We start from the raw sequence: 24,838 nt of genomic DNA on the forward strand, positions 1-24,838 counted from the left end.
TGTTGGCTTTGAATAGATTGTGATGATTATCTCTTTGTCTCTGCAAATGCAGACTTTATAGCTTTCTGAAATGCGTAATATTGCTATAAGTAAATTCTGCATGTTTATGCATATGCATCACATCTATGGAAAATTAAAAAGGTTTTTATTAGCATTTAATTTTTTATTACAGGAGAGTGTTTGAAGTTACAATCTTATTTCTTGGTTTTAATTATTCAAATGAAACAGAACTGATTAGGAAAAAGAGTCGTTAAAAGATGATTAAGAAACTCTTTTCAATGTGCCAGCTGAAGAGCTGTCTGATAAGGCAAAAAGCATGAGGATTTCCCCCCGCACTCACCCCTCCTCCCCCCAGGTATGAGAAACTCCTGCTGCACGTGGTAAGAAATAATTATTACATAATCATCTTAACTTGGAAATCTGCACATAATTGCAAGTACTGGGGTGTTAGGTCTGGATTTGTGTTTTGTTCAGAACATTTTTCTTCCATACTAAAGTAGTCACATGTGGACTGAGTGAGTTGGTTTTGGTTTGTTGGGTTTTTGTGTTGTTTTGGTGTGGGTTTTTTGTTTGTTTGTTTATTTGTTGATTTTGTTTTGTTTTATACCTGATCAACCCTACTTTTCAAGAAGTTGCTCAATGCTCTGCTGGTCCACCGTCTGCATTCCAGTAACCTCAGTATTCCTATACCGTCTGTCTAAATTGCCCTTGAAAGACTGCATGTGTTTTGTGAAGCGTGCTATATGAAGGATGTTAGATGAGTATATTCCTTACACCAAGAACATACAATCTAACAATTCAAGGTACCTGGGGCCTGAACTTCGGTAAATGCTGCTGATTCCTGTCAGCACAGTTGCATAGGGAAAGAGAAGTGTGATGCTTTTAACAAGCTGTTTAATTAAACTTGGGATTTGATTTAAAATTTTTTGATGATGTCTTTGAAGAGAATAAACAGAATTGGCTGTATTGCCAATACAATTAATAAAAAATGTGTAAGATCATAAATGTTATCTAGATGGGCAGTGCGACCTACCTGTAAAAGAATAAGGAAACTATTTTTGTTTAGTGTAGTTCATGTGGATGTATTTCTATTTCAAGTAGATGTAGTGTATAGAATTTACTTTCAAAAAGCAGTAGTGTAATGCTTTGAGATGTTTGCATATAAAGCCATCTATGGTCTTTTTCCAAAGGTAAATTTACCGAGGAGACATGAGGGAAGGAAAAGTACTCTTCTACCAACTGCTTTTGAAGTCTGTTTTTAGCAGGAAAACTATTTAGTATTACAAACAAAACCCCAGAGTTTCTCTGTGTACGGGCAAGGTTATGTAAAAATGACTGAGGTTTAGAACATTGAGTCCTCGGTGAGAATTTCTGCTGTTGTTTTTTTGAGTGCAAGGAAAATATGTTGAAAACTATAACATTGTAAAATGTATAAATAAATTCCATTCCTCCCTCTACATCAAACAAACTGGAGGAAGGGTATCTGTGGAGCTAGCTGCATGGATTTTCAATGCTGCCTGTGAAATCTGTAATTTTTCGTAATCTTGAAAGACTGCTTTCTGAATTAGGGCAGTATTTGACCAAAAAAAAAAAAATTTTGTTTGGGCTATGAGTAGACAATATGCATGAAAATAGTAGTGTCCATTTAATATCTCGCTGTTGCTTATGTTTCTGCAATGTCTGGTGGGGAGAATAGGGCTGTGCATTTCAGTTGAAGTCATCAAGGCTATATATATGTAAGGCTGCTTTTTTTTTTTTTTGAAAATTGATTCATTTAGATAAATGAAGAGCATTGTGGAAAGTCTTGCCTAACAGGGTGCATAAAAGATCTGGTTCATTTAAGTTATTTGTACTAGGTTTATATTACGTCCTTAAAGAGATTGTATGCAAAGTTTTGCCCCAGGAAAGAAGACTTTAATTTCAGATTAAAAAAACCCAACCAAACAAAAAACCAACTCTCTCCCCCCCACCCCAAGAAAGAACACCCCCACATGTGTTAGTAATTTAGTGCTCCTCACTACTTAAAAAATACATAAAAAATTAACCACTTCACACTAAAATATTAACTAGTCCTTCCTTATGACTGGTCAGTCACTATTCTGTTCTAATATTAGTTTAACAGTAGAAGAATAACAACTGTGTAAACAATATGCATTGTGTTTAACTATTCAACAGTGAAGATTAATTATTAAACTCATAGCAAGACAAAAGGGGAAACTGGTGTAGTTGTTGCACTAGTTTACATTTACTAGTGTTTTAATTCTCATATAGTTACTTCACAGAGACGTAGTATATAATTCCATGTGATAAGCTGAGTTTTAGAATTTCATGAGAGCTTCTGATAAGGTGATTAAAAAGTGTGCTTTCTTTAGAGGCACTATTTCGTTGCCTGTTCTCTGTGAAGGAGAGAGTCGACAAAGGCCATGTAATTTCTTGCTCTGGAGGAATCCTAGTGAAGTTAGGGTTGGTCCTAAGCATCAATTTTTACAGCACAGTCATCTTAATCAACTGGATCAACTACATGGATAGTTGATGTTAAAGTAGCTCTTAATGGATTGTGTTGTATAGAATTAAGATGGTCAGGAACACGTGTTACTTACGCGTGGAAATTCTGACTTATATGGTCTGTCTAATCTCAATACAAAATAACTGGTTTTCTTCTCATTTTGTGAGATTGTTCTTCGCAGTTCTTAAAATCCCTTTTTAACTTTCAGAAAATAAGTGTGAGATTGAAATTGATTGACACTGAAATAATGCTGTGATGCATGACATGGAAGAAGACAACTTGTTTGCTGTAAAGTAACAATTGGAAGCAGTAAAGGCAGCTATGGTCTGAGCAGTTTTGACTCTGAAAGTTGAAACAGATCTTGTTTCTGGATTCTTGATGCTGCTGTGCTTTACCTGTGAATAGCAAGCGGTCTGTGTGTGTGCCCTAAGTTCTCTTCATGTTTTCTGTGCAGAGCTGGACTGCCTTGTATAGTCTGTTAGGTCAAGGGGAAGAAATCTGTGCTATTCTGAAGTTGTGTTGTCTTGATGAGTAGTGGTGAGATCAGTGATGTTTCATGTAACTATATTTGTTGTTCAGTTTGCTTTTTAAAGTCTAGGAACTTGTATTGGAAAAGCAGCACCAGGATATCAATCAGAACTGATTTTATCGTGAGAACCATACATCTTAAATGTGAATGAGGCGTCTTGAGGTACATGTATGAAATTTATGGCATATCATATATCATGCAATAAAGGAATATATCCTAATGCTTTTGGACCTTTAACTCTGGTATTTTGAAAGTTTTTGTTGGAACCTTGTATTCTTACTGTATCATTAAAAAAAAAATCAGTAATATGACATAATATTAGCTATAATTGAAGTAAATTCAAATAAATTTGAAGATTCCACTCATGTAAGAGTTTGTGGATATGTAAGTAAGTTTATGGATGGGGAGGTGAATCTGTCACCTCAGCTTCATTTACTTACACTCTACTTCCTGGAGCTGAAGGCTTTACCATTTGGAAATTAGAAAGATTAGAATGTGGGATTTCATTACTTTCAGCAGAGGATTCTTTAGGTTAGATCTCTTTGGGAATACTTAAGGTAGAAGAAAGGAGGTTAGGTAAATTAATTAATGAATATGTAACCTAAATTCTAGTTCATGTGAGTTGCAGTTGGTAGCAGATACTACAGTGAGAAATATGTATTGATATTTTACTGCTCTGTAATTGATAGAGAACTTCATTTTTTATGGCTATTTTCATAATATAACAGACATTTATTTCTATCAAATGAGGATGTTACAGCTCAAAAATGGGAAGCTGCTTAGAATCTATAATTCATATTTCTAGAACTGTTTCTGCACGTATTTCTTTCCTTTGCAGGCAAGATAGTGACCTTTCACATCATAATGTTTGCAGTCCTATTCCAAAGCGTGTGTTTAAGGGTTTTTGGTGGTGTGGTTTTTTTGTTGTTGATTGGTTATTGTTGTTTTGGTTTTGAATTTTATTTTGGTTTTGTTCCCACAGAAATTCTGTTTCAAGATTTCTCCTAGCTCGTGCCTGTTCACTTTTAGTACTTAGCACTGAGTGTCCCTTAACTGTGGTTTTGCAAGTGTTAGCTTTCTGTTAGATTTTCCCCCCCCGCTCCATTTTTACTATGCATTTTCTGTCTTTAGTTAGGTCTTTTAAGGTTACTTCATGAAGCAAAACTGTGAACCAAGAAGGTGTTTGGGAGAGGTAGGGTTACATGGAAAGTAATTTGCATGGAAATGTTATCCTAAGTAAAGAAATTAATGAGTTGCAGACAAATTAGAATAGGAAGAGTTATTGCATATGAACTGATGCAAAGGGAGGATGAGCCTGTATTGTTTAGCGTAGGATGGGTTATCATACGGGATCCTGACAAGAGAATGTTTTAGGTTTAGTGTAGGATGACTACATGAAGTTGTTTCTAAGGAAACTGGTGCTGAAAGAATAAGGTAATATTTCTGTGGCGAACCTACGTGTATGTATATATATATATTTTTAAGTGTGTCGAGTCTTTATAATAGAATAACTAACATGTGTTTTGCTGTATTTAAGGGTGCAGGATAATTTCTTTATATTACTGTTTCCCAAATCCTGTAAGTAAAGTAGAGGAGTACTTTCTCATATACAGAAGATAAATGTTTCCTTCCACTTTCTCAGTCATCTTGACTCTTCTCTTTTCTGCCTCATTCATTGTGTGAACTCCTAAGAGAGACATTTAGCTACAAGTGTTACAACTATGTTTTATTCATGTTCTTAGACTCTGTGAGGCAAACAGGGCTTAATTTTTCCTCTAGTAACCTGACTTCTGTAGCTTTCTACAACTACTCTATGCAATACAATGAAAACATCAGCTTTAAAATAATATTTTAAGCTCTGCTATAAAGTGTCTGTTTTCACTGTTGTATTTTAATTCACACTGCCCTAATTGTCTGTCTTCAGCAATTTTGTATCTGCAAAGCAGTTTCACTGTAGTAATTGTAGAAATATAGAAGGTTTGGCAGCTGAGCTTTCTGGTGCTTGAAAAGACATAGAAGATAATTTAGGGCTTAAAATGATTTAGTGGAGGCTTTTTGGAACAGATGGGCCGTGTCTTTTCTTTACCCCTTTTTGGCAGCAGCTGAAATTGATGTGACCTTTTTGATAAGATATGGAGCTCACAGTGCGAGTATGGTACCATGAAAATTCACAGGAGTATTTGTCATCACTGTGATAAGGCTTTATCCCATCATTTTCATATAATTTTCTTTGTTGCTGGTATCCAAAAAGAAGGGGTTTTATCCTGATTTTTCTAGTGAGTCAGAGTGGGCAGGGAAGAAATGTCTTATCCAAGTTGTTTTGCATGACTAAGGCTTGTCTAATAAGGCTGGCAACCTACATCCCACACATAGAATATGTCAGCATTTATATTTTAAAGTTGGAATGCATGTCTGTCTGCTTAAGCTTCCAATGAAATTACCAAAGAACTGGAGTTGGAAGAGGGCTCTCTTTCTATTAAAGAGATTGCTTGCGTTGATTTAAATTGGTAACTCTCCAAAGACGTTTTGTTTATTTCTGCCTTTGTCAGTTTTGTGCCTTGTAGAAGTTTCTGTTTCTCTGTGCTGTGGAGCTGTATGGCCAAGAGAGTTCTGGTACAATGCTTGTACGTGTTTCTAACACCACGTTGCACTTATAGCTCTGATTTGTTCAGGACAACATTTTTTTTAATTTATTTTTTATTTCCTTACCAAAATGGCAACTTACCTAAGTGTTTATTAAATATGGCTGTGATAGAATAATATATTTATGTAGATGGATAGAAGGGAATCACAATGGTATTTGTGATATGTTTATTATAAGAAACATATAATACATGTACTTTTAAGTAAGTACAAAAGTAGTCCACCAAAACGGAACATTCCCAAAACTGATCTTATTTTCTCTTGCGATCAGATTAGCCTAAGAGTCAATCCCTTTTCCAGTGTGAAAATCAGACAATACCATGACTGTTTAATGTAGTCTAATGTGTAACTTACAGTAGCTGGATGAAGCTGTATATGCCTATATAGTGAGCAATTAATGAAGGAGGTGCTCCTAGGAAAAGTTTTGTGTAAAGCATATCAATCAAGTGCTAGATTACACCAGTAAGTTTTCTCCTTTACTCTTCTTGTTCTAAAAAAGAAGTAATTACGTAAAACAGGTGCTATAATATTTATCTAAAATATCTCCCTCATGATATTTTATTATAATGGGTCCTACTCTTAGAGTATGAGAAACAGTATACTGTTAGTAGTCTAACATTTCTACCGTGTTATATTTTAGTGTTTTATTTTGTATTACTCTGTTACAAAAAATCCATTCTGCCTTCTCTACCACTTAATTACATGTGCTTCTAAGACACAGTTATTTTTTCTTTGAATTTTTAAAATTATTTCCATATTCAGGTTAGAAGGTTTTTCTCATGATCTTTGTCATTAACTGCCTCTTAACCACTTTTCTGCCTTATACGTACTTCTGTTTGCGTTGCTTGAATCAAATGTAGGCCAGTATTTCAAATAAGAGTATATTACCAATTTTCTATGCTCTACTTGCATGCTTTCAGATTTACTGTTTACCACTTCTGTGTGGTAAACATCTCGATTTCTTTTTTGGGTGCTGATATGTTACTGAGCAGATGTTTTCAATAGGCTGTTGAATGTGTTACCCAGTCTTTTTCCATATGGTCTTTTAAACCTCTGCGCTCAGGAACAACTCATCATGAGAAGTTCAAATTGTTTTTTTGTTATCTGTGTCTGTCAGCATGTTGCCTGGTTTCCTTTATCCAGAGTTCACCAGTCTTGTTAAAGTGTGTGCGTGATGGGGAAGCATGTATGTAGTTCTGACCACCTTATTTCATGTTGTCTTTATCTACTCTGCTTCCCAGAGAGTTAATTGTATTAAACGAAGGTGCTCTTGTTACAGAGAACATTCTGGATCAAAGGAACTGAATGTAGATTTAATTCAGAGTAAGGATGCATTCTTGATGATTTCCATGCTGCTATTTTACAGAAGCAGCATGGAAAATTCTTTCTTTAAATACACTTCTTTCCACGTTCAGTAATGAGTTAGAGATATGAGAGGTGGAAGAACAAGCTATATTGATAATTGAGTTTTCTGCTCTTTTCGACCTACTGTCAACCAGTAATTTTCTCTTGCATGAGAGGCACTGGAGAAGGAGATCATGCAGCTTGAAGCTTTGTTCGTTTTGTTGAGACAGTCCAGGTTTTAATTGCAAAATAGTCTTGCCATAGCCTTTGAAGTAAAAATATATAATATTGTTATTCATCATGCAGTTAGGACTCAATTACATTATATACATCATGACATCTAGTACATAATGGAAAAAAAAAGGATTTATTCTCGAAGTGCATGTCCAATTTATGTAACCTCCCCCATGTACTTTGAAGCCAGTATAAAATCCTGGCTTCTTTCAAACAAACAAGCAAAAAAAACCCCCAAACCAGCCAAATACAAACTACCAACAAAAACCTTCTGCATACTTGACTAGTTATATCTTCTTAAATGTCATCAATTATTAATATCTAATTGGTAGCACTTTTTTTTCTTTTTAATTCTCACAGTAATACTTGGTATACCTCTATAGCGAGAGCTGTTGGCTCTGATTATTTGGATAATTGTTTTGCTGTTGCAGCTTGATCTTGGTTAGTGGTTTAAATGCAGACCAATAAATAATAAACATATTTAGTCAGTATGTTTTTACTCCAAATGTAAGTGAAAAATGTGCTCTCTAATGAGAGAAGTTGATTAAACCATTTTCATGTCTATTACTGTAGAAGTCAAAAGTTCTTGGGCAGTTATGAGAGGTTTACGTTTCATTAGTTTGATAGTATGTTACTGTAATAAATTTTATTTCAGATGTTAATAATATAGATGATAGTGAATTATATGAAGGGTCTCTAAAACGGGAGTCTATTTATAGGTAAGCAAATAAAAGGATTGTAATTTAAACATTATCTCATGGTATTTCAGTCTATTGGTAACTTCATTTTCATTGTCTCTTGGTCTATACATATTTTATAACTAGTATAATCCTCCCCAAACTGTCATCATAAGTACACCTGGAAAGTTAAAGTTGTGAAGTGCTCTTTCATTTATCCCACTGAAAGTTAAGTTCTTAAATGTGTAGGCATCTCGTGTTAACACCAGGAGTTAACTCATGGTTTCATACTTTTTTTATGTGTGTAGCATAAGCTAGGAGAGTGCTTTTGCTTGGTAAAATTCTGTTTAGATCTCAACCATAATTGGCACATGCACAATGCAAGTTTGTGACTTCCTTTGAGAACAGAATATTGTAACTGTAAGCACAGAGGTTTTAGGTCTAATAATTTAACAGCCTTATGTCTCATTCTGCCACTTTATGACGAATAAGTTTAGAAAACTTTTTTTAATTATTACTTTAAGTGCTTTTTTGGAAAGCTGTTTAGTAATTGATTTTTATATTTGATTTTAACATTGCGTGCCCATGTTCCCAACTGTAACTTTTCAATTCCGTGCTTTAATGTGAATTTAAACTTGCTGCTTATTTGGTATGTAAGGAATCTTAACAATCAGTCCATATGTTAAAATATTTTAGTATATTGAATTATTACTGTTACTAATAACTAAATTTCTGCTTAGTTGTTATCCTTCCTGCATATTATAAGAACCTTAGAGCCATAGTAGGAAAAAAAAATAAAATCTAGTCTTTTAAAAATTAACATGAGGATCCTCTTATATTCCCTGTATTCTGTTTGCTTTGGGAAAGACATGAATGCGCTGGAAATGAAATTCAATGCTCTTAGTTCAGGCTGCTTTAACTTTGAATCAATATGCATGGCATTTAATGCAGTTGAACCAGTTTATTTTAAAGACTCATCCACATGGCGCTTCGTGTGCATGTGTGTGTATATATATATATCTTTTTTTTTTTTCCCCTAAAGGTACAGCAAAGCAGGGAGTGAATGTAAGCATGAGAAGTGCTTTACACATGCTCATGTGAAAATCCCAGAGTACAGCCTGTGTGTCAGGCTGAGATAGTCACATAGCTGATGTACTCATGTTCCTCTCTCGCAAAAGTGGCAAAGTGTGGTGGTACAGAACGGGGCAGCACCCCCACTCCAGCAGGGTAGCTGAGGGCGTGCTAAGAGACTCACTGGGCTTCTATTAAGTCTTTGTGTAGGGAGTCAGTGCAGAGTGAGTGTACTGTAAATCCATGACCTGACTATCTTGCCTGTTTGTACAAGTCCTTAAAAATGCTTTTAATATCCAGGCAGATAATTTGAAAGGGAGAGATTATTTGTCCTAAAATGGAACTAGTAGAGTAATCCTAGCTGGAATAGGTGTGGGCTCTATGTCTATATCCTTTTTAAGCCACATGAGCAAAGCAAGCTTTAACATCTGAAAAAGTCTTCCAAGAAGGATGCAAATGTAGCATTGGAGAAATCAATAGTTTGTGTTGATTTTTTTTCTGTAAATGTGGTGCAAGACTGACACATACAGTGCTTTTCCTCCTTGGATATAGTTCATATTATTGGTCTTTAATGTACATCCAGTCAAAAATGTTCTGAAAGCATCAGAACAACTAGCTGTATTTACATAAGCTACCACACAAAGCTGCATGTGGAATTTTCATTGAGGGAAAATAGATAGATTGTACAGTAGAGATGGCCCAAAAAGATGTATTGTGTAAAACTTTTCCCCCCATTCTCCTAACAAATACACAAAAAGCACTATATAGTGTCCTTTTCTTCAGAGATGAATAAGCAGAAGATTCCTGTGGAAGATGCCCCATATTCTAGTCCTTTGCATACTTTTGAGATTATCACATAAAACCTTAGCAAAAATTCTTATGCTTTTTCAAAGTAGAACTGTTAAAATCTTACTGTATTGCATGTAAGAAAACACTGTGCTCTGGCATTGTTCTTAAAGGGCATAGTATAAGCTTGGTGCTTCAGCCGTTGTTCCGAAGATGGCTGCTTTCCTAGGCAGCAGATATGGCTCTGATTCTGAAGCTGACTTACACTGAGGGGAGTCCCTAAACAGGACTTGGATGAAGATGCACAGCACAAAAATTGAGAGAGAAGTATTTGAGATACTGGAGGGGACTCTTCCTTTTTCATGGTAGCTAGCCACTACATGGGCTTAACTATAATATCACACTGCACCCGAATTTTGACACCAGCACAGATTCACTTTTTAACTTTATGTGAGTTGACTTATTTGACAAACAGCTATATGTGGACTTTCTGTAAGGCTCAATAGACTTCTGTAAGAGGAGTTAATTTCTTAGGTCAGTTAGGTCTTACACCATTATGATACTTGACATTTTTGATTTACCGTAGTAGCAACATTGGGATCCCTGTAGCATTTGCAGTAAGGTATTTGAATCATTCTTGTGACTCTTGGTGGTTTTGTAATTTCTTCAGATATGCCAGGCTGAATCCTGATTTGGGAGAATTGCTAATCCTTCAATTCATTGGTTTCACTTACTTGTAGCATTCTTCTCTAAACTACTACATTTTTACTGGCCTGATGCATGTGTTTCTTGATAGCCTTGTGCATTTCCTTATTTCTGCCAGTTAGCTTGCTTAGTGTTCTTCTTGCAGTCTTGCTCTGAATTGTGCTATAGAGCAAAGAATGCGTGTTGCTACTTAAAATATACAATAGTATTTGGTGTTCAGCATGGCTTTATTGAATACACATCTTGCTTTCATGTTGTAGCTTTGCTGTAGTTACATACATATTGCTGTTCACTGGAGCATAAAGAGAAGGGGGATTTGTGTTTTGGCAAATTTGGTTTTTTTGTTGTTGTTTTGGGGCTTTTGTTAGTTTGTTTTAAAGCATAATCTTAATGCCCCTTTGCAAAGTTTCTTCAAGGAAATAGTCAACTTCATGCAGAGTTGATGTACTCTCGAGTAGATACAGTGCTGGAGAAGAGGAGCTATTTGCCTTTAGATTTTAATGGGATCTTCCAATCTGAAGTAATCATTTGGAGGAGAGGGGAATTTTTGGCCATCAATTACAGCTGATGTTTGCCTCTGACTTAAGGACAATTATTTACTCTTTTCTGTGTGTAAAGAGTTTGAACCCCCATACCCCATCTGTGATGCTATGTAGATTTTTTTAAAATTATTATTACCTCTACTTAAATTTAGTTCTAGAAAACCTGCAGATTTTTTTTGTAAGGAAACTGATAAGCAAATGAAAAATTTTGAACTGTTACAGCCTGATTCTCCAACCAAGTCTGTGCACATCTGTCTGTGCGTAGTCCTTTTGTGGGGAAACCTGTACAGAAATAGAAGTTCCCTTGTCTGATTTGCTGGTATATAACTGTGATTCTTGCTTTGGGGCTAAAATAACTTGAGTTCCTATTGAGGAAAAAATGAAGTCTAACTTAATGCAGCTCTGGAAGGGCCTGCCTGGTGAACTTCTAGGATCTGTATTTTTGGTTTTGACACTAGAGATAGCAGGTTAGGTACAACTGAACCTCTAGGTAGCAAGCGTAATAACTTACACCTAGTTGGGACTCTGTGATATTTCTAGAGAGTGGTGTATATCAGTTATCATGTCTGGATGTAAAGGTTGTTTCTAGCATGTTGTAAAACTTGGGAAGCTTCTAGAAGTCCTGAATCAACTCTTACAGACCTGACATTGTGTCTTGAAGATGCATGCCTGGTAATTGCAAGCAACAATTGATAGTAAGTTAAATACATACATCTAGTTGTCTTTCAGCTCCCCTGTGCATGTTTAAAAATTTGTATGTAATCGGATACAGCATGCCTATAGGGTAGAAATTTGTTTACTTTTTTTCAACCCCCTCATAAATATTGGTAGGGAACGAAGAAGAGGATTTGATTTTTCGTTCATTCAGAAGTGTATTATTGAAGATTTCTGCAAGGCATTGCATTTTTTTTAAAAAAAGTTGATTTTAGAAAATTCATAGAGGACATTGGTTTGTGTATACCATCTTGTGATAAAAGCTTTCACTTGCAGTATAGCCTGAAAAGGATGGGTACCTGCTGTTATGTTAGCCTATCTCTAATTAGTGTGGAGGAGGAAAGAAAAAAAAGGGACCTTTTAGTAATTCAGAAAAGTAATTAATTGAATAAGCAGTATGGAATAGAATGCACCCATTGTTTGTGTACTTCAGTTTCCTATTAGAGGTCTCCAGATACTGAAATCTTCTGAATTACTTAGAGTGGACTCATTTGTGTGTTGTTTACCTCATGCTCAGCATGAAGGGATCCTGAAGTGAGAGGTGAACTTTAGTGTAATACATGATTTTTGCAATGGCTTTCAAATTTTGTCTCTGTAAGGAATATGTTTTAAAAACCATGATAGTGAGGAAAAGTCTTTAATATGTTACATTTAAGAGGTATATGTTCTCCAAAGTCAGGGTATTGATTCCGCTCACATTTTAGAAAAATATTAATCTTTTCTTTCATCTTGCACCTTTCTTGCACTGTTCCTTGTAAGAAATAGTGCTTCAGTTTTCCTTTCCAGCGTGCTTGTAGTACTGTGCACCACTAATATGTAAGGGACAAAGTCTTCTTTTTGGATGAAGGCAATCCCTTTCTTTCCTCTGCTAAAATACAGAGCTTTTTTTTTTTTAAATGGCAAATTGCTTTGTTATGGAAGGACCCAGATATGCTCTAGAGGATTTGATAAACTTCAATTTTTAAGGTCAAAAAATATATACATTATTGTTTGCTTTACTTTACTATATTTCGCCTTATTTTGTGATCATGAGAGTTTCTTTTCACCTTTCAGAAAACAGGGCAGTACTTGAAGGCTTGACAAATGCATCCCAGGTTGAAAAACTGCTGCGTTCCTCCTCCTCTTCCTCCTTTAGAAAATTGACTTCTTTAAAGAGGTAAAGTTGAATGTTGCACTTTCTGTAGAAAATGTTTTGGGTTTTTTTCCCCACACAAAGTGAACTAAATCTCAACTTCTTCTGTAGCATGTTCTGTGGTGTTTTAAGTTAACTTATATCCATGTCTCGTTCTGATGTCTGGTATCTATTCCCCTATCTATTGAAAAGGATGTCTTTGGACATCTTTGTTGTCAGAAATGTATTTAGTTGTGTTATTTTATAGAATTATCTGTCAGTGCTTCTGCTGAAGTAACTCACCCAAGTGTTACTTGAATTTAAATTAATCTAATTTTATTTCTGAATCTGACATCTTTTAAGAAATCTGAGGCAGCTTTAGAAATCTGAGGCAGTTCCTTACCCACAGGAGTTTGTATTTGCTGCATAACTCGCTGCCAAGGGCAATGCTAAATGCTGTATGTTGCCCTGTTCATACAAAGTTGCTAACGTTGAATTTACAGCTTCCCAACACAATTTATATATCTTATTTCACTTCATTTTCTGTTTAACGAATACTGATCTGTTCTTAAACACGAATCTTTCAGAAATCAAAACAAGTATGTTCTGAGACCAGAATAGGTGATTCCAGTCATGTAGTCTGGCTATTTAAAGGATGTTTATAATAGGACTTCTGTGATGTAATTTGTGTATCAAACCCATAACTTTTGGTTGAGCCTAAATAATTTTCAAAACCCACCTGAAGGAAAATTTTAAAAAGTTAAGAATTCACTGTATGTTTACCTACCTTTTTACAAATTTTTACAACAAATTCTGCAAATAGTAGCACTTAATGTATTCTTGACATTACTTGTGTGAAGTTGATAAGCATAAATGATTGTAGTAGTCCTCATCTTGCAATCATCTGGTTGCGGAAGTGTTTCACTTCTTCCCTGCCCTTCTCCCCCACCCCCAGGCTATAAGAACTTCAGAAAAAAATTGACTGTATTGAAGGAATTTTTTTTTTTAAAGGGCTTTGAAGCTGATGAGTATTTGTAGTTTTTAAGAAAAATGTGGTAAAGATATATGACTGTGTGGCAGCTTTGTGGCATGTAATAATTACATAGCAATATGAACTTCTTAAAAAGTGACCACAGTATCTCTTAAAATACAGTGTGCCTTCACAGATTTTCTGTTCAGGCAGCTGTTAACCTGCAGATCCTGTCAAAAATAAACTTTTGATTAAACCTTAACTAAGAATCATTGTCTTCATATGTCTAGTATGGCTTCAAACAGCTCTTGTATTTTACTGTCTCCTCAATTTATGCCTTTTCAGGTCACTATTCTTAGGTTTTAGTCTCTAGTATTAGGCTATAGTTTCATTTCACTTTATTAGATTAAAATTTTCTGTGACCTTAATGACTTCCAGGAATTGCCAACGTGTACTGAGATCACACGGAAAGACAAAAAGACCCTTGTTGCTTAGACCTATTTAAACATCAGGCAAAGTTGTCTAATGATGCCTTGTGTTTTAAACATGGTTGCTATTGCCTTCAGAATCAAATTTATGAAAATTCAAAAGGCGTTAGCATATGACTTGTGTATAAAATGGAAATAATAGTAACAGTTGTCCTTGCAAGTTTTCTTTTTTTTGTTGTTTCTGAGAATTCCAGTGTACTTTTAGAAAAGCTAAATCTTGCTGTTTAAATGAGAAGCCTCAAAATTCTTTAAGAACAAGGTTTAAGTAGTAAAGTTCTGCTATTGGGATTTCTGATAACTGGTTTTATGAAACTACTTTACTTCAAGCTGTATCTAGAACTGACATTACAATATCTCACATGACTTGTTCCATGATGCTCTTTACTTTGTTCCACTTGTCTCTTCCTTGTACTGTATTCAGTAAGGGAGTAAGAATGGGATGATGTGTCTGCCTTAAATAATGTACATTTTGGCCTGAAGCACTGAATCCTTTTTTTTCCTCCTCCCCCATTAATGTGCAGTACTTTTGACTAAAAGTCTGAAGAGAACAGTTTAGTCATTGCTATAAAATGGGACCAGTTGTCCGAAAATGCAACTTTTCCTATTGTTTGATACTATATAATTCTATTGGAAATACGTTAACAGTGTATAGGATTGGGGTAGGATTTTACAAAACAGTTACAAATTTACTTTCTTTTTTCCTTCCTCTTCAAAAGGTAAGAGAGAAGCAACAGTAGTAAGAAAATGCTGGGATCAGAAAGAGGTGTCGTGGAAGAATGGCTGTCAGAATTCAAGGTGAGCTAAGAAGATGAATGATAGCTATATCATTGGCTTTATGGCACAGAACATTGATTTTTTTTATTTTTTAAATTTTTTTAAATATACAATAATTAACATTTAAAATATCTATTACTTGATCTTTCAACTTCTTATAATGCATAAAGCATGCAAAGTTCTATGTAAATGAGTCAGCTGGTACATGACATACAATACATAGTTATAGTAGTAATTTATTACGGTAGAGCGGAACACAGCTATAGCAATGTGGGTTTTTTTTAAAGCATGTATTTCTGTGTAGATCAAGCTGATATAATTTAACTGGATAATGCTGCCCAAATTTCTAATTGAGCAACTTTTTTATTTTTAAAAAAACTAGTAGGAATGCTTGGAATTAAAAAAAAAATATTAAAGAAAAATATTTGGCTGGTTTTTTTCCTATGCTCTGTGTAAAATGAATTGTTTTCTCATGAAGAATGTGAAATATTTTTAACCTATTTTGCACGTTGATAATTATGCTGAGTGAAATACAGGATAATGCATAAATAAGAAAACTTGATTTGGTGACTGACATGAAATTAATCTGTTATTTAAATTAAGAATTAGTAATTCCTCACGTTATTGATGATATGCAACAGGTCATTGCATGCTGTTGTTGGAAGTTTGTTGAGGAGCCAAGGATGCAAAATCTGCTGGAAGGAAAAAAGAAAGTCCCACCCTCTTCGTGGGACTCGAGGCTGTCCATGCTCATTCTAGATTATCCACACCTCTTAAGTAATTTGAGTTATTTTGAATAAAGACTTTGAAAAGTGCCTGTTAAATATAGAATATTGAGACAGAAAGTCCTCATATCAAGCTGGAGTAAATGATTTTATGAAAGACAAATCTGAAACTGCTTTTGGGTTTAACCCATAAAGTTGGTATGTGCCCCTAAATGCTATTCGTATGGAGAAGAACTGTTACTGAATGAACTAGGTTACAAGTCTGAAAACTTACTGATCTTCAGGAATTTTTCTTGATGTTGGGATGAGACTGAATCCTTTTGTGGAGGTCATTAATACTTGGAAAAATTGATTTATCAGTGTAACACTTTTCCCCCCTTTTTTTTCCTTTAGGCATTACCTGAAACACAAATTTCCAACTATGCAGCTACATTGCACCGAAAAAAACAACTGGTACCGGCTCTTTATAAGGTCATTCAAGATCCAAATAATGAGGTAGGAGACTTTAAAAGAGATTTTTTGTTCACAGTCTTATGTATTCCACCTCTACAACTAAAACTAGAGTAATTGAGAAGTGGAGACAGAGAGGAAGATTCTTCGATTCTTCTTTCTAATGTAATCTAACGTGAGTGTCATCCCTGTTTTTACTCTCTTTGATGGTTACTTTAATGCCTTTCTGCTAAGACACAACCTCATCTGCTCCCAAAAATACAGTTTGTGCTGTCTGATAGATTTTACTTGCCACAGCTGACAGTTACATTTGATTTGGCATGAGAGTTCTCCGCTCCCCCACCCCCCCCAAACAACTTTCCGGTCATAACAGAGACAAAGTAGGCCTTACAGTGAAACTCAGGAAGACCAATGTGCTTCTCACCTGGTGGCTTATTACAGTGGAAGATGGAATCAATTTATTAAATCCTATTAAAATAACCAGATCCTCTTTTGCTTACAGTAATATCATGTTTGTGTAATTTGGTTTACAATGCTGTAAACAAGAGCAGAAACAGGGCCCCAAAATATAAATATACACAATGAAAACTTAGCTTACATAATTAATTTTGCAAATGACGTTAAACTGAGCTTTCTATTCCATTGGCTTCTGCTGTGAGCATTTTTGGGAAAGCGTGTGAAATATAACTTCTGAATAAATTGTGCAAGCATACCATTCTCTGCTGTGTAAACTGCTTCAGACAAAATCCTTCAAAATATTTGACTTATCATCTGTGATCTCTTGTATATTTATAAATTGAATGGCAAGTGCACGCAGCAAGGAAGTTCTTTATTTTCCAAAGCACAGCTCAGCTGCTTTTGAAAGCTGAATGCTTGATTGAGCTTAAAGGAGATTGCATAATGTTCATGCAGTAAAATAAAAAAAAAGCTTCATAGCTGTCAGCTTCATTTCAGTGTTACAAATAACTTGCATCGTGACCTTTTTCTTCGTACTGAAGCTACTGTTACTCTCTCTCCAACCTGAAGCCACCGTTGCTGCTGTTGTCTTTTAGTATATATGTATTTGTGTGTGTATACTTCTGAAAGTGTAAAAGCTTTCATTTGCTTTGAGAATAAGCATTTGATTTTTATTTTTTTTAATGATGCAAAGAACCAGATTTGCAAAAAGAATATCTTCTTAAGGATGTGACAGTAATCTTATGTTATTGCACACTGATGCTTGTCAAATATTACTCTTTGGAACTGCTGTGCTGTTTGGGCCTGGTTCTGATATCAGGTCTAAGATAAGCAACCCCAGCCTCAAAGATGACTAGCTTCAGGTTCTGCTTGTTAAGGCAGTATGTATTTCCCTGTTGCACTTCTTCCAAACTTATTTGCATGTGAGGTGTATAACCATAGTAAATTCATTACTTTACATAATTCTGTGGTAATATTTGGTTCTAAGTGAGGGGGTTTTAAAGTATGCTTTATAGGGCGTTATTTGTTAGAAGGATAACTGATTGCTTATAAAGATAAAGCTTATATGGTAGACTATTATAAAAACGTACTTGCTGGATTCTTAAACTTGATGGACAAGTAATTTTTTTTAGTACAACTTAATCATAAAGTTGACATATTCTTAAAACTTCCGGAAAGGGGCAAACTGTTTAAGGAAAAAATTAATGTTTCTAGAATCACATAATTCTATCTTGAGAAGACCAGGATTATTAATTTAACATGGAATCAGTATGTTTAGGAACCAAAACAAACAACCAAGGTGTATCTTTTTTTTGACAGCTATCTACTGATTTGAGAGCTATTTGAGACAGCTATCAAATGAAGGCAAACATACTGTCAAGTTAAATACAATTGTTAGCGTTTATCTTTTAGGAAATTCCCTGACTTTTCTTTAATATAGAGACGGTAATGACTGGAACAGAAAGTTACATAAAGAATAGAGAGTAATCTTGCTCATAAACAGCTTATTTAATTGAATAATGGATTGATTTTTGTATAACACTTGAATTCTGAAGTAAAGTGCTTTTGAAGTATTGTTTTTTAGACAGTTTTCTAATTTTTGGAGTTGGTTTATGGTTGTAGACAGAAATGCTCTATGGATTTTAAGTTAATGCAGTACTGAAATTTAAACGTTGAATATTTGCGTGGGGCTATTTAGGTTAAACTTGGAAAGCTCAGCCTTGAAACAAAATGAGATTACCTTTGCAATGCCAAGCACTTCCCAGATGCAGTACTCTTCAAATAATAACTAGTTTCACCCATTGTGTTGCAGTTAAGACTAAACTGAGCACATTATTTTTTACCGCGATTGAATTCTTCAAAAAGGCAAGCATTTCCAATCTTTGTCATGTAGTTTATAATACGTTATATTTAACTTCAAGGTATGGCTCTTAAGATTTGGCAAACTTGTAAAATAAACCAAACTAAAGCTATTCATCAGCTGCCTTAAAACACGACTAGACTGCACCTCTGTGAGGTATAAAAATGAAGTCTGCAAATTACATCACTGTCACTTACTGTGTATTTTAGCCAGTAAACGTTTCATTTGTAATTCTTTGTTATGCTAATGCTGTTTATGCTAATAAGTAAGCTCTTTTAATATAAGTTTTTAGTTTGTCAGTAAAGAGAGATGGTTATAAGAGATATTTTACTTTGGATTTTTTGGCTGACTGCTGTGCTACTCAGTTTCCTTTGCCTTGGGACTGAAAGATATTTGGAATTAAAAAAGTGTGTAGCAGTTCCTGTATACACCAATTACTGGTGACAAAAACTCCATTTCCTGTGTTTACCCAGTGTCTTCTCAATATTTATATTCAGAGAATTAATTGATAGAGGCTGGCTCTCTGAAAAGCCAGATAACTAGGATGCAAAGAAAACATTTGTTCTTTCTTACGGTGTCAAGTTTTGTGTTTCCGGGTGGAGACGATCATACCATACTTTGATAGGAAAAACTTGAGTGTTCGTGCCTTTGAAAATACTTGTGTTGTAGTGTCTTTGTGATGACAGCTTTTTCTTGTGGACTTAAAGCTGTGAATGCACCAAAAGCTCTATAGTAGTTGCTACAAACAACTTTCAGTTTTTCACCTAAATAATTTGCAATTGTTAAACCTTTTGCACAATATGACAACTACTAGAAATGAGGAATGTTTACATGCTTGCAGCACCAATGACTGGATATTGCTTGTATCTTTCTAGGGAGTATGGTTTCACTTAAGACTAATTTTATAAAATTTTAATTTGAAAGAAAATAGCATAAACTCAGTAACTGTTCTGATTGAGTCTCATCTGACTTGAGCTCAAGTAAATTATTCTTTTCCACTGTTCATAACAGGACTTGGATTTGACTGTCTAATTTCAAATAGGAAATAGCTTTGGGCTCCTGTCATCTCTAATTTAATAGAAGTAGTATTTATAGCAATGCTGCTGTATATATCTGGTTTCTGATAATATTTGTTTAGCTTTTCTTGCACCTGTTATCTCATCACAGATATGCTTGTATTTGTTGTTTCCAGATATTTCTTCTTTTTCTTCTTTATGCTAGCTTCTTGCTTATATTTTCTTTTAAAGAAAACCTACAAATTTATTCAGTGATCTCTGAATTATTTATTAACCACTTTTTTTTATTTGAACATCTGAAATGTACTAAGCCTTTCATAAAACAAGGATACAGCTCTGTCTCTGAGGATTTGAACATTTACTCTAACAGATGGTTATAATAATTAGTGTCACTTTTAGATAGGGGTTTCTACTAAGTAAATATTAATTAAGAAAGAATGTACTTAAGCATCTTTTGAACATAAAGTGCGATATATGTATGAAATATTGGAATAAATATATTAGATAAAATAATTTATGCTCAACTTGATAGAGAAAGCCACAGCATTGTTTTATTAAAATGATTGCAACAGAAGCTTTACAGGCTTCTAATTTCATTTAGGTACCAAAACTAAAATTAAGTGATAAAGTATTTTACATATATGGCTTGTAAAAAATCTGTGTGCTCCAAATAACTGGACTTCTCTCATCAGTGTCAGCCTTCTCCCCTCCCTCTCTTGTGGAATCTTCTCTATGCTTCTGTTGTAAAATCCAGGCTTTTAGCTTAGAGTGACTAGGCTGTCAATCAGAAGCCTTGTTACACAAGGTACTAATTGACAAATTAATGAAAGAAGAATGCATCAAAGTCTATGAAACATACTGGTAATGCTCTGAAAGTCCAAAGCTGCATATCCCTGGGAGTGAGAGTATGTACTGAAAGAGGAATCATATATGCCTTATGTGATCTTCTGGTCTGCACTGGGTATTTCCTATTTATGTCTTTTGTCTCACCAGTACAGCTGCTATTGTGTTGGTCAAATGTAAGGTTTTTATTGGTCTAAAAAAATGATATGCATAATTTAATGTTTAATATTATTGTGTATGTATATGAAAGCTGTGCGTAGTATGTTTGGTTAGAAAGAAGTTATTTGAGATTCTGGCCTCTATTTTCTGACTGTCTAACTCTTCTATATGAATATAGATGCTTTAGGTTACATGTATACCTCCGTCTTTTCGGATATTGAATCCCATGGGTATTTTCCTTAGGTCAGATCATCCCATTTCTTAGAAGGTAATACTAGACACTGGTCACAGACCTTATCAAAATTCCTCTTGGATTTTTTTTTTTGTAGTTTTGGACTTTGGTATTTAAAAACTTGATTAGTCATGGGAAAGGGCCAGACAGTTTGGTGTGGTTCTCTTTCTTTTTCTTTTTTCCCTGTTCATTAAGAGTTCTGTGGATGCATCTTAATTATTGGTTTGGCATTGTAGACTCTTAAAAATTGCAGGATTTTTCTTGTGCTTATATCACACTGACTTGATAAGGGCCTTTTTTCATTCTTGTACTGAAACCCAAAGGGCAGCTCAAGATGGAAAAATCAGTTGGCATTGTAATGAACAAATGCATACTTGTTGGGTGTAGGTATGAAATTAATTCATATTTCTGTCAGTAGACTTGTGATAGGCAGCTGTCATTAGCAGCTAATCTTTAACCTTTGTGCTTTTATAAACCTTACAACTGCACCATTAAAGTTTTATGGTGCACATAATTCAGGCCACGTGTCTGTCACAGACCGTAAATTAGTACCTGTACACAAAATGCTGACAGCCCTAGATGTTCTCAAAGCAAAGGATGGTTGTGGCTGTAGTAGGGCTACATTTCCCAATACCGCATAATAATACCCAAAATAAATCTCATACTGACAGCCCTAGATGTTCTCGAAGCACAGAATGGTGGTGGCTGTAGCAGGGCCACATTTCCCAATACTGCATACCAGTGCCCCTCAGGTCTGTCTTTATAGATGTCCTTAAAAGGAATGCAGATATCATTTTGGTTCATTCACTTACTTGCCATCAAGGAATGCAATTTTTACTGGCTGCAGCGGCTATTTGATATAGCCCCTATATTTGCTATTTAATTCTCACTTATTAGAGAAGCCTGACAGTAATTCATTAACCTTTTTGCCTTTCCACAGCTCCTGGAGCCTGTTTGCCACCAGCTCTTTGAACTTTATCGTAGTTCTGAAGTCCGACTCAAGAGATTCACCCTGCAATTTTTGCCAGAGTTGATCTGGGTGTATCTGCGTCTTACTGCCAGCAGGGACAGGCAGAGTAATGGTTGCATTGAAGCATTGCTGCTTGGCATTTACAACTTGGTAAGTGAGAAGAGTGGGAATGGCTTAGGAAAGCTTTGATCTGAGCTTTCGCGTCACTGACCACTAAGAATAAAGTAAATTATTGGAACAACGTATTTAAAAATACAATGAGCTTACATGAAATCATATTTTATCTGGAGAAAAGCATAATGTAATGAAGGTTTAGTAAGAACGTGTTTGCAAAAATAATTTTTATTTTTTGGGACAAACATTTTAACTAAAAAGGATCATCTTATGGGCTTTCTTGAACTGTTACATACTGGTGTTTTTAAGGAAATTAAGTAGCCTTCCTTAATGTTGAAAAATACAGCCTTCTATGGAGATGATTGTCAGGCCAATATGCTTGGTGAATCTTTATGTGTCACTTCCTCCTGCCCCCCCGCTTACCCTGAATATGTCTTTTTAAGGGTAGTTTGAAGCTGAAACTACTCTGTGTTCTAGCACTTAGATACATGCATGCGTACCTTTCAGGCAGGTAGTTGTCTTCAGTGGAACTGTGATTTTAAGAATAAGTGAAGTAACTAAATGATTAAGTTTGGCTGTTGGATGTAAAAGTAATTTTTTTAGATCCTGACCTTAGCCTGGAAATGTTTATTCTTGTAATGTTACAAGGCTATTTGATAAATTTAGTAATACTGCCAAGATAGACATTCTCTAACGGAAATTTCTGTGTTATAGGACTTTAAAACTTGTTATACTGAAACATTGCCCTTCTCTCTACTACCACAGTAAACCCCTCCTTTAAATTGTGTCGTATGCTTCTACAATGATGAGACACAGGGCAGTCAAACTGGTTCTTTATTTTATTTTATTTATTATGTGTCTGTAGATCAGCTCTAACAACTGGAAGATCCAGTTACTTTAGATATATTCTGATAGAAAAACCATTGGAAAGCACTTGCTGATTTTTGGTCCTGTTTGCTATGTTGAAGTAGCATGTGTATCTTTGTTGACTGTTGTCTCATAAAGGTCCTTTTGTAGTTCCTTTGAAAGTCATGTTGGTGATTCATATTTTTTAAGGACATTAATTTCTTCATTCTCTCCAGATCCAGGAAGAAAGAGGCCTCAAAATAGACAGTGGCTCCCACTAGTGTTTTTTTTTCTGTGTTTAAGTTGTTGGTATTTTTCTGCACATATACCGATACTGGAGGAGTGAAGTTATTTTCTTAGTACTTAGAAAGTGAAAGACAAGGATAAATCTTTTGCATTCTGCTAAATTCTATTAGCTGTCCTCCCATTGTGATCCCTAAAGCCTACTACGAGTACTGTGCTACCTTGGGCTATGTTTTCACATAAACTGGCATGGCAAGAGCTCATTGTTTGGAAATTTGCTGTACAAAGTGAAAAGGCAGGATTTTAGGCTCCTTTTTGGTATAGTCGTATGTGATTGCTCTTAGTATATTTGCTTTAAAAACTGCTGGGTTTGCTTATGTAGTAGCCTAGCAACTATAAAATCTGACCAGTTTGAAAGCCTTTTGACAAAACATTCTGTGTTTTTTCTTCCTGATAGAATGCCTGAAGAAACCTTGCCAGTCCCCTTGATTTCACCTTTTCTCTGTGATGCATTTATTATGAAGTACTACCCATTGTCAGCAAGTGACTCATCAGCCCTCATGTGTCTATATCTTCTGGGCTTAAAGTTTAACCTTGCTCCACTATGCAATTCTATTATAAATAAATGTTATAATGTAAAGGCGGGCTAGAAAAGCTTTTTGGTTTGTTTTTGGTTTTTTTTTGGTTTTTTTTTGTTTTTGGTGAAGTCACCCTGGTCAAGGAGCAAATGATGGGTTTAAGTGTTGCAGACCGATTCTGCAGGACAGTCTGTGATAGAGGTCTTTCCCACTTTTTAAATATGAATGTAAATTTGCTGGTGTTCTGGAAACACACAGATACATTAGGGTGTTAGATGTCCTGATTTGATAAGACTATTAACTTTTTATTTGTTAAATGCAGTCTAAGAATTGAAAATTATTCCAAGCCCTATCTCCTTACTTTTGTTTGGGTTTTGGTTTTGTTTTTTAATGCAGGAAATTGCTGACAAAGATGGAAACAACAAAGTTTTATCTTTCACCATCCCTTCATTATCTAAACCCTCAATATATCATGAGGTAAGAAAGCTGCTGTGGTAAATTAGAATTGGATCTGTTAGAGGAATGAAAACTGGATCCATTTCATGCACAGGCCATTTTAGATGCATCTTGTTGCAGTAAGTTTTCAATGTCAGTAGCTTGCAATTAGCGTAACTGAATTCAATAGCATTAGTAGAAGAAAAGGAATGTAACTGTTGAAAAATCTTTGCTGACAGTGTCCGTTTTGAGTGGAGGTTAGTTATGTTGTAGTTGCAGCTGTGTTTTTTTGCCTTTTACACGTTAGTATAAAAGTAGTCTTCCTTCTTCTAACTCCTCCTTAATACAGTTTGAATTTGGAATTGTGTTTTTCATTCTGTACTGTTGCTGTACAAAAGGTCTATGCAATTAGGACAAATTATAAATGGATATGTAAGAATCAAAGTTGAAAATTCCTCTCATCTGCTCTGTTGCTTGTAAGTGTGGACGGTGTTTATAATAATGAAATTAGGTAATGTTTTTGATTTACTGTATTCTGGAGTAATCTTCATTTTTACAGATCAGAAGACAAGTATGTCTTTTGGCTTGGGTGGTTAGGAGTTTTAATGCTTTCGCGGACTTTTTATTTATGGCTTGATTTCTTCCCCTTCCGTCCTTCCTTCTCCTACCACCTGCTTCTAGCCCTCTACTATTGGATCCATGGCTTTAACTGAAGGAGCTCTATGTCAGCATGATCTCATCAGGGTAGTTTACAGTGATCTTCATCCTCAAAGAGAAACCTTCACAGCACAGAACCGGTAGGTGGATGTATTCTAA

General features: G+C 35.1%; 1 protein-coding gene across 14 annotated transcripts in view; it reads left to right on the plus strand.

Moving 5' to 3' along the window:
- HYCC2 (hyccin PI4KA lipid kinase complex subunit 2) overlaps nucleotides 1-24,838 on the plus strand; it is a 56,719-nt gene that overhangs the window by 10,646 nt on the left and 21,235 nt on the right. For 10 of the 14 annotated variants that reach the window (XM_054208318.1, XM_054208322.1, XM_054208316.1 and 7 more), the window contains 6 exons: nucleotides 12,805-12,907; nucleotides 15,037-15,115; nucleotides 16,213-16,314; nucleotides 21,777-21,956; nucleotides 23,984-24,064; nucleotides 24,704-24,819. In XM_054208318.1, the coding sequence (XP_054064293.1) occupies nucleotides 15,065-15,115; nucleotides 16,213-16,314; nucleotides 21,777-21,956; nucleotides 23,984-24,064; nucleotides 24,704-24,819 (530 nt within the window). In that variant the 5' untranslated portion in view covers nucleotides 12,805-12,907; nucleotides 15,037-15,064. Of the gene's footprint in view, nucleotides 1-287; nucleotides 356-424; nucleotides 3,198-12,804; nucleotides 12,913-15,036; nucleotides 15,116-16,212; nucleotides 16,315-21,776; nucleotides 21,957-23,983; nucleotides 24,065-24,703; nucleotides 24,820-24,838 lie in introns of those variants that run through there. The other 4 variants (XM_054208317.1, XM_054208313.1, XM_054208323.1 and 1 more) reach the window with 3 other exon arrangements.

The sequence above is a fragment of the Rissa tridactyla genome, chromosome 7 (genome assembly GCF_028500815.1).
Source record: "Rissa tridactyla isolate bRisTri1 chromosome 7, bRisTri1.patW.cur.20221130, whole genome shotgun sequence".
Lineage (NCBI taxonomy): Eukaryota > Metazoa > Chordata > Aves > Charadriiformes > Laridae > Rissa > Rissa tridactyla.